The sequence below is a fragment of the Zingiber officinale genome, chromosome 7B (genome assembly GCF_018446385.1).
Source record: "Zingiber officinale cultivar Zhangliang chromosome 7B, Zo_v1.1, whole genome shotgun sequence".
In the NCBI taxonomy this organism is placed as follows: domain Eukaryota; kingdom Viridiplantae; phylum Streptophyta; class Magnoliopsida; order Zingiberales; family Zingiberaceae; genus Zingiber; species Zingiber officinale.
The window spans coordinates 7,089,326-7,100,186 of record NC_055999.1 but is presented as its reverse complement, the minus strand read 5'-3'; the positions used below and the strand labels follow the sequence as shown (position 1 = coordinate 7,100,186).

General features: G+C 38.4%; 2 protein-coding genes across 2 annotated transcripts; one reads left to right on the top strand and one right to left on the bottom strand.

The window, feature by feature from the left end:
• The first annotated feature begins 502 nt into the window (after window positions 1-502).
• On the top strand, window positions 503-1,900 carry LOC122005211 (peroxidase P7-like). The gene is made up of 3 exons (XM_042560160.1): window positions 503-817; window positions 905-1,096; window positions 1,190-1,900. Exons 1-3 carry the CDS (start codon window positions 605-607, stop codon window positions 1,736-1,738), a joined length of 954 nt encoding a protein of 317 aa, XP_042416094.1. The 5' UTR covers window positions 503-604; the 3' UTR covers window positions 1,739-1,900.
• Window positions 1,901-4,945: 3,045 nt separating this feature from the next.
• On the bottom strand, window positions 4,946-6,283 carry LOC122005212 (peroxidase P7-like). The gene is made up of 3 exons (XM_042560161.1): window positions 5,984-6,283; window positions 5,705-5,896; window positions 4,946-5,610 (listed from the first exon to the last, which is right to left on the bottom strand). Exons 1-3 carry the CDS (start codon window positions 6,185-6,187, stop codon window positions 5,062-5,064), a joined length of 945 nt encoding a protein of 314 aa, XP_042416095.1. The 5' UTR covers window positions 6,188-6,283; the 3' UTR covers window positions 4,946-5,061.
• Between the last annotated feature and the right edge of the window lie 4,578 nt (window positions 6,284-10,861).

Sequence of the window (10,861 nt, the reverse complement as noted above, 5' to 3'; positions counted from 1 at the left end):
ATTAATTAAGTATTAATAATAAAAATCAAATAGGTATTATTTTGAAAAATTAAATAGGAAAATAGATTAAAAAAAGATATAATTGACTCATAAAATATAATATTATTTTAAAAATTAGATATAATGATCTTAAAAATTATAAAAAAAGAAGCTAATTTTAGGGTGTTAGAATCTAGCTATTTTGCATTTACTCATAAAAAAATAGGTTCTTGAATGTCGTCGCTTAAAACGTGTTCTTGAATGTCGTACTTTGTGTCCGTAATGAATATATTGGGCGCTGAATTTTGTTAATTTTGTAGTTCGATTCAAAGTGATTTGATGAGAAAAGGTCCAACTCGTGGCAGCCTTCATGCATGTCCGTGTGGACTTCCATGTTTTTTCCCCGTTTGAAACAATCAAACTCGCACCCACTATTTTATATCCATTCAAAGATAAATGATCTTTTACACATATATATATATATATCTCACTTGCCTTCTCTCCAAGACACACAATTAATTAGCTCATACTTGTCTAGCTACCTAAATCGTTCTCCAAGGCCAATCGATCAGCTATTAGCTATAGCATTAAGTATTTAATTTGGAAGCAGCTTGCAATAGATCATATGGCGTCTATGGCGTCGATGATTCCCAGATTAGCACTTGCCCTTTGGCTCTTCTCCGCGCTTGTTTCGGCTCAATTGTCTTCTACATTCTACTCCGCGACGTGCCCCAATTTGCAGCAGGTGGTGCGCTCCGCCATGACCGACGTCGTGCGCCAGAACCCCAGGAACGCTGCCTTCATTCTCCGCCTCTTCTTCCACGACTGCTTCGTAAATGTACGTAAGATCATTCCGGCCCCATGATATATCAAGCTAGTTAATTGATTCCTTAATTATATTGATCGATCGTGCGATGATTAACAGGGGTGCGATGCGTCGATCCTTTTGGATGGCACGCCGGCGTTCGCCAGCGAGAAGTTTGCGAACCCCAACAGGAATTCCGCCCAAGGCTATGAGATCATCGACGCCATCAAAGCCAGAGTGGAGGCCAACTGCCCGGCCACCGTCTCCTGCGCCGACGTCCTCGCGCTCGCCACACGCGACGGCGTTGCCTTGGTGAGTAATTTAAAATTCCCTGATTGGTATCGGAAGGTACGCACGTACGTACGTATATATGTAATTAATCGGACGGCTGTGGTTTCTATGCAGCTTGGCGGGCCGACGTGGACCGTAAGATTGGGTCGCCGGGATTCTCTGGCGGCGTACCAGGAAGCTGCCAGCCGCGAACTCCCGGCGCCGTTCTCCGACCTTTCGGTCCTCATCTCTATGTTTCGCGACAAAGGCCTCACCCCGCGCGAAATGGCAGCCCTCTCCGGGGCGCACACCATCGGCCAAGCGCAATGCTCCCAATTTGACGACCGCATCTACAACGACCGCAACATCAACGCCACCTTCGCCGCCCTCCGCAGAAGAACCTGTCCGCCCGGCGGAAGCAGCGCTCTGGCGCCGCTCGACGGCGAGACGCCGTACCAGTTCGACAACGGTTACTACCGGGAACTAGTGGCGCGGAGGGGGCTTCTGCAGTCGGACCAGGCGCTGTTCAACGGCGGGTCGCAAGACGCGCTGGTGAGAAGGTACAGCGTCAACGGGGCGGCGTTCGCCAGGGACTTCGCGGCGGCGATGGTCAAGATGGGAGCAATTCGCCCGCCTCCCGGGACGCCGGGAGAGGTCCGGTTGGTTTGCAACAGGGTCAATTGATCACATATTCATTAATTATTATTATTTTTTAAGCAAATCAGTGGATTAATTATTTTTTCTTCAAAATCATAATGGCAAAGTTAAATAAAATTTTATATTGTACATTTTCTTTTCTTTTCTTTTGTTTTTTTCTTTTTTTTCATGTGCGGAAAGTATATGTTATTGGGGAGTGTTAAACAAAAACAAGCGTAATAATCGATTATATTTTCTTGAATAAAATCCTCTTTGTACAACATGCTGTTGTATGTGTCATCGTGTTTATTCACGTTAAAATAACAGTTCATCACTTCGTGAAACAGAGAATTTGAAAATTATTTTTTATATTTCCAAAGAATTTAATATATAAAAATCATATAATGTTCCTGGTTGATTACAGATGTGTGAGCCACTAGTAAGAGGGTGGATCGCCGGAAGTGTTAGTGAAGTTGAGAAAAGAAAGAAATGGAGAAAAATAGTATTAGATTGAAGGTTAAGGATATTCCGTCTCAACCATGGAAAAGATGAATATATATATATATATATATATATATATATATATATATATATATATATATATATATACGCGCGCGCGAGACATTATGTATTTTTTTGCCTATGGAAGTGAGCTCCTTTTTATAATACTGTCGGTGAAGGAACAATACCTTCTCTATGTATTAATTAACGAAGAGTCACATCTCGAAAAAAAAATGTCATGTCATTGTATCTCTGTTGTATCATATAGTCACGTCACCCATATTACGTATCTGTATAATCCACTTCTTGTGGTTTGATCACCCACGTGTTATCCCATGTGCTACGCCAGTCAAAATGTATTGTCCCGCGTGCTACTCCAGGCATCAAGATGTAGAAGTACTTGGGTCCAATGGCCTAGCCCATTAAGCCATATTGGCAAGGGCAAGAGGAACGGTTAGAAATTATAAATGAGAAATTAAAAGGTTTAAGTACCTTTTGTATAATTAAAGGGTGACATCTTATAAAGAGGTAGTGTGCCTCTTAGGAAAGGATGCGATCTATATCATCCAATTCAAAATGGATGGATGAGATCTAATTGAACTAAAAAGTTTTTATACCCCTTTATTTAGTATAAATAAAGTCTCACATCCTCATTTTACTCACTTAATTCCTTCCAAGTAAAGTAAGCATTGCATTTCATACTTGCATTGGAGAGTTCGAGAAGTCTCTTCGGTTCGGAGGTCTTGTGATTTGCAGTGTTGTTATCGCAAAATAAAGTTGTTGTATCTTGGGAGACGATTGCCGTGTTACATGAGCATTATGTGCGGGACAAATTCGACTTAAAGAGATAGAGTCTAACTCTAGCCTCGACTCAACCAAAATGGTGGTATACCGTCATTATGCCCACGCTCAGATTACACCAACACAAAAATCCCAACAATTTTAAGACTAATTTTTTTTTAACCGTGCAAATTGATGGCTAGGATCAATGACGGTTCGACCGTCATTCCACACGGAGAAAAGCCGGAGAAGTTCAACGGAACTGACTTCAAACAATGGTAGCAAAAGATGTTGTTCTACCTGACAACGCTAAACCTCGTACGATTTTTGTATGAAGACCCACTAGTTGCTACGAAAGGTAAGTCCGATAATAAGGCTGCATGTGATACATAGATGCACGGAGATTTCCTGTGCCACAACTACGTTCTCAACACATTGGACAACACGTTGTATAACATGTATTGTTCGATGGGAACGACAAAATCTCAGTGGGAATCACTTGAAAAAAAATAGAAATACAAAATCGAAAAGGATGGATTGAAGAAATTTATCGTCGGACGGTTTCTGGATTTCAAGATAATGGATTGAAGAAATTTATCATCGGACGGTTTCTGAAAGAAATTTATCGTCGGATGCTTCAATGAAATACTCATGAATCCAAGATGATACCGCCCATGGTCAAAACGGAACCAACCATGAGAATAAAAAGTAGGTGAGATAAGTCTCTGCGTGGATGTTATTGTCTTAGTATACACAAACAGCTGAGCAGTTCAAGACATCACGTTCACTACATAGCCTAGTATGCTCGATATCATTCCACTACGGAAGGTTCAAAGCCACAAGCAACCTCTCCCAATGCATTAACTTATCGATTGAACTCTCCATAGGTGATAACATGCTTGAATTAATTTTCATTTATGTGGAGGATTGTTAGAAATTATAAATGAGAAATTAAAAGGTTTAAGTGCCTTTTGGATAGTTAAAGGGTGACATCTTATGAAAAAGTAGTGTGTTTCTTAGGAAAGGATGCGATCTACATCATCCAATTCAAAATGGATGGATGAGATCTAATTGAACCAAGAGGTTCTTATATTCCTTCATTTAGTATAAATAAAGTCCCTCACATCTTCATTTCACTCACTCAATTCCTTTCAAGTAAAGCAAACATTGCATTTCATACTTGCATTGGAGAGTTCGAGAAGTCTTTACGGTTCGGAGGTCTTGCGATTTGCAATGCTGCTATCGTAAGATAAAAGTCATTGTATCTTGATATATGATTGTCGTGTTCCGTGAGCGTACCGTGTGCGGGACAAATTCATCTTAAAGAGATAGAATCTAACTCTAGCCTTGACTCAACCAAAGCAGTGATATACCGTCATTCTGCCCGTGATCAGATTGCACCAACTCAAAGATCCTAACAGGAATGAGTTGGGGTCATGTAGACAGGAGTGTCCAATTAACGGAGCGAGCAGATAGGAACTGAGGATCCGATTGATGGGCCCTAGTAGATAGGAACTTGAATGTCTGGTCGACGAGACCGAGTGGACAAGAGCTTGAGTCGGAGGAACAAATATGATTGAGCAAGGTGATCAGATATATAGGTGAAGCAGTCCGATTGAGTGGGCGATCAGATCAATAGAGTAGATCCGACTGAGCAAGGTGTTCAGATAGGTGGAGAAGATCCAACTAAATGGGTAATCAAATTGATGGTGTAGATAGAACTGAGGAAGGATATCAGATCAGTTAAGTAAATTAAAGTAAGTGGGCGATGTACTTATCTGTATATGTTGCACCCTCATGTATTCGTGAGTGAAAGAGGAGCCTGAGACGTTGAAACGTGAACAAACACGATGACACATACAACAGCATATTGTATAAAGAGGATTTTATTCAAGAAAATATAATCGATTATTACACTTGTTTTTGTTTAACACTCCCAAGTAACATATACTTTCCGCACATGAAAAAAAGAAAAAAAAAAAAAATGTACCATATTAAATTTTATTTAACTTTGCCATTATGATTTTGAAGAAAAAATAATTAATCCACTGATTTGTTTAAAAAAATAATAATAATTAATGAATATGGGATCAATTGACCCTGTTGCAAACCAACCGGACCTCTCCCGGCATCCCGGGAGGCGGGCGAATTGCTCCCAGCTTGACCATCGCCGCCGCGAAGTCCCTGGCGAACGCCGCCCCGTTGACGCTGTACCTTCTCACCAGCGCGTCTTGCGACCCGCCGTTGAACAGCGCCTGGTCCGACTGCAGAAGCCCCCTCCGCGCCACTAGTTCCCGGTAGTAACCGTTGTCGAACTGGTACGGCGTCTCGCCGTCGAGCGGCGCCAGAGCGCTGCTTCCGCCGGGCGGACAGGTTCTTCTGCGGAGGGCGGCGAAGGTGGCGTTGATGTTGCGGTCGTTGTAGATGCGGTCGTCAAATTGGGAGCATTGCGCTTGGCCGATGGTGTGCGCCCCGGAGAGGACCGTCATTTCGCGCGGGGTGAGGCCTTTGTCGCGAAACATAGAGATGAGGACCGAAAGGTCGGAGAACGGCGCCGGGAGTTCGCGGTTGGCAGCTTCCTGGTAGGCCGCCAGAGAGTCCCGGCGACCCAATCGTACAGTCCACGTCGGCCCACCAAGCTGCGTAGAAACCACAGCCGCTCGATTAAATTACATATACACGTCCGTACGTACGTACCTTCCGATACAAATCAGGGAATTTTAAATTACTCACCAAGGCAACGCCGTCGCGTGTGGAGAGCGCGAGGACGTCGGCGCAGGAGACGGTGGCCGGGCAGTTGGCCTCCACTCTGGCTTTGATGGAGTCGATGATCTCATAGCCTTGGGCGGAATTCCTGTTGGGGTTCGCAAACTTCTCGCTGGCGAACGCCGGCGTGCCATCCAAAAGGATCGACGCATCGCACCCCTGTTAATCATTGCTCGATCGATCAATATAATTAACGAATCAATTAACTAGCTTGATATATCATGGGGCCGGAATGATCTTACGTACATTTACGAAGCAGTCGTGGAAGAAGAGGCGGAGAATGAAGGCAGCGTTCCTGGGGTTCTGGCGCACGACGTCGGCCATGGCGGAGCGCACCACCTGCTGCAAATTGGGGCACGTCGCTGAGTAGAATGTAGAAGACAATTGAGCCGAAGCAAGCGCGGAGAAGAGCCAAAGGGCAAGTACTAATCTGGGAATCATCGACGCCATATGATCTATTGCAAGCTGCTTCCAAATTAAATACTTAATGCTATAGCTAATAGCTGATCGATTGGCCTTGGAGAACGATTTAGGTAGCTAGACAAGTATGAGCTAATTAATTGTGTGTCTTGGAGAGAAGGGAAGTGAGATATATATATGTGTAAAAGATCATTTATCTTTGAATGGATATAAAATAGTGGGTGCGAGTTTGATTGTTTCAAACGGGGAAAAAACATGGAAGTCCACACGGACATGCATGAAGGCTGCCACGAGTTGGACCTTTTCTCATCAAATCACTTTGAATCGAACTACAAAATTAACAAAATCACCATAATTAACAAAATTCAGCGCCCAATATATTCATTACGGACACAAAGTACGACATTCAAGAACACGTTTTAAAATGCAAAATAGCTAGATTCTAACACCCTAAAATGAGCTTCTTTTTTTTTATATAATTTTTAGGGTCATTATATCTAATTTTTAAAATAATATTATATCTTTTTTTCATCTATTTTATATTTATTTTTTCAAAATAATACCTAATTAATTTTTATTATTAATATTTAATTAATTTTTAAGTAGTTTAATTAATTTTTAACCAGATAAATTTATTTTATGAATGGTGAGATTTTAACCACCAAGATTTACTGATATATAATAATGTTATATATGATTTAATTGGTCGTCTTCAATGTTGTACTTTGTGTACGTAATGAAGATATTCGGCGCTGGATTTTGTTAATTTATGGTGGTTTTGCTAATTGCAAAGTGATTTGTCGTGAACTCGCAGCTACAGAAAGTCAAAAAGGGATCGCGGTGCGAAAAAGATTATGACGAAGGATGAGTATGGTCAGCTATTCGCAACTATAGAACGTTAAAAACATTTTTCAAATGGTACGTTTCGTAATACAATTGATTAAAGATCACTTCTTTCTTATCACGATGAAAAATTAAAAAATACTTGGCGACACAGAATAAATGCCGATAAATTTATAGCGGTAAAAGATAAATATGTTTGTCTTCAATGTTCTTATCAATTTATTTCAGGATCAACATGAGAAAGATAAATCAGGTACAACTACTAATCTTTGGAATAGTAACTAGCACATAAAAGAGACATTTACCTCGACTTTATCAAAATTCAAACCCCATACTTCATGATGTCAACATATTATGTGCTAGTCATTTGATTGTCCCGAGAGGACAAATGCCAACAAACTCATGGTCAATTGATGGAACGACACAGTCGATCGAATGACTAAAAAATTTAACTCCCAACTTCGCTCTATGACAAAGAACAGTTGGGCCAAAAATTTATGTTGGGATATCCTCATTTATTGGTATTATAATACCGATGTTATAATATCCACTACCTCATTAAAAAATATGGAATCTATATACATATTATATTAAAATTTATTTTTAATGATTTTATATTTATTTTAATATTAAAATTTATTATTATAAAATAATATTAAGACTCATAATTTATGAGTCTCGTTATCCACGCATTCATCTTTATTATTATTATTATTTTATATTAAATAAATATAATTTTAATTTTATTTATATAATTTAAATGATTATTATTTAAAATATATAATAATATTATTTTTAAATATATTTATTACATAAAATAATTTTCATTTAACCTCATAAAAAATATACCATCAATTCAATTTAATTGATTAATTTTTAATTTTTAATTTGAAATTTTTTAATTCTTTTAATAAAAAAAATATGGGAGGGTATGCATGGTCCTCTCATATTTCTATCTCATTGTGCGTGCATGCACATACCAAAGAATTTTTATATATATATAAAAACAACCTCTAAACACGGTCAATGAATATATCGATAACCTTGAACGCGATCAAGGTCACATTAAAATTAACTTTTTCTTATATTAATTTTAACACCAATAACATGTTATAACACTCAATAATTATAAGCAATATGAAAATTCTTAGGGTGCCTTTGATTGAAATTTATCTTTTATAATCTTGATTATCCATTTAAGATAATCAACGAAAATCCTGTTTGATTTAGATAATCGATGATTCTCGAGTAATATTCTATGCCCGACACGTCAGTAAAAACATGATTGATGAGTATAGTTGCCACTTAGTTACTGGAATAGATGATGACGTTAAAAATTCTTTGTAACTGATAGACGGGTCGATAATAACCTTTTTTAATTCATTCAAAAACTTGATTGATGGTTGAGGAAAAGAAAATATGTAAGATAAAGAAAGTATCCAAAATTAATAGTCATAACCGACCAATCTTAAAATAGATACATATCTAATGACAATAATGGAAATAATCTCTAATTATTTTTAATCAATTGAGATTTATTATATTTGACATCATAATCAAAATCGACATGAATCAAATAGCAAAAATAATATTTCCAAGTCTATTATATTACTATGTTTATAATTATATACCTTATTTAATCTTTATCTTTCCATTATTGTTTTGTATAAATAAACCTATTGGTTTTATTAATAAGATCATCAAACAAAAACTTTATGTTATTTCTCTCCTCTACCTATTAATTTTTACATGGTATCAAAGCCATGATCCTTCATTTTTTTCTTAAAACCTCCTTAGCTTTTTTTTTCTTTTCCCTCTCTTCCACGACTTCTATTTCTCTCTCTTTAAGAATCGAAGCCCTCTCTCTACTCCTTACCCAGAATGACATCCGGATTTTGGAGCAACTCATCATGTTACACGGAAGTATAATATTCTCATAGAAGCTTTGCTTTATGATGGACCCGACATGGTAAAAATAGGTAATGACTCAGGTTTGCAAATTACTCACATTGAAAACACATCTTTTCCCTCATGTGGTTGAACTTTTCGTATGTACAACACTCTTCATGTTCCTTCTATCACCAAAAATTTACTTTCGGTGCGTCAATTTATTCTTGATAATAATGTGTTCTTTGAATTTCATCCTCATCATTGTCTTGTGAAATATCCCACAACAGGAAAAATTATGCTCCGAGGAAATATTAAAGATGGTATTTATCATCTTCAGCCTACCTATACTAATGCATTTATTGGAGAATGCACTGATAAATTCTCTTGGCACGTACGTCTTTACATGTTGTTCAGAATATCATTAACTAGTATGGTTTATCAATTTCTTTAGCCTCCTCTTCTCATTTATGTGAAGCTTGCATGAAAGCAAATTCTCATAAATTACCTTTTGTCTCTTCTTCTCGTACTTCTAATTTTTTCCTTTAGAAATTATTTACTCTGATGTGTAGGGTCCTGCTCCTATTCTATCTAATCAAGGTTTTTCTTTATTATGTTATTTTTATTGACAATTTTAGCAAGTTTACTTAGATTTTTCCTATGAAAAGAAAGTCTGATCTATTTGATTTTTTTTATCATTTTCAAAAACAAGTTGAGCGCTATTTTGATCGTAAAATCCTCTCCCTTCATTCTGATTGGGGTGGAGAGTATCAAGCGCTTTATCATCATCTTACTTCCTCAGGCATCATCCATCGAGTTTCTTGTCCCTACACTCCTGAACAAAATGGATCCGTCGAGAGAAAACATCGTCATGTGGTTGAAACTGCCTTAGCTCTTCTTAATCATGCCTCGGTTCCACGTAAATTTTGGGATGATGCCGTCCAAACCGCAGTCTACCTTATCAATCATTTACCCACTCCACTACTTCAAAATAAGTGTCCCTTGGAAAGACTTTATAATTGTCTTCCAAATTACGCCTTCTTTCGTATCTTTGGTTGCGCATGTTATCCTTGGCTTCGACCTTACTTTAAACATAAGTTAAACCCTCACTCTTTACAATGTATTTTCCTTGGTTATAGTAATTTGCATCATGAGCACCGTTGCCTCCATATTTCAACTGGTCAAATATATATTTCTCGACATGTTACTTTTGATGAATCTTTGTTTTCGTTTACAGTTGCATGCTATCTCAGATCCTCCTTCAGATAATTTAGGCAACTATCTAATATTCCCAAGTAATATACACTACAAGAAAATCCTCATTTAACAACACTCAAACAACAACGGTTTTATGCCAAATTGTTGTTGTTTTACCTTTTAACAACGGTTTTAACAAAAATCGTTGTCTTTTAGCAGTTTTTTTTGGCCTACGACAACGGTTTTTAAAAACTGTTGTCTATTTATGTTTTTTTGAGACTACGACAACGGTTTTTAAAGGCTACGATAACAGTTTTTGAAAACTGTTGTTTATGTGCGTTTTTTTTTGTGATTACGACAACGGTTTTTGAAAATCATTGTCTATTAAGTGATGTTGAATACTGGTGTTTTTTTTCCTTCGCTGTTTTCCCCTTCGTCAATTTTTGTCGCCGCGTTTTTTCTTTCCCTCTCCCCGAAATTTTTTTGCCGCCGCATTCCCCCTTTACCTTCTCGATCCCTAAGCATTTCCTTCCCTCTTTTCTCACAATCTCTCGCTCACTGAAGAAGCGCAGGAGTAGCAACAGCCGGGAAGAACAATTGTAGGGCGACAGCGAGGGTCTGGATCATGGGAGCATGTGCGACATATCCGACGAACTATAACTCGCAACGTTGCGCTTCTCCCGTCGGGCACTACCTTCCTTCCGAAACCCTAGATTTCAGCCATATTCGCGAGGCAGCAGCTCGCCTACCAATCTATCCAATCCCACGTCCTAGGGA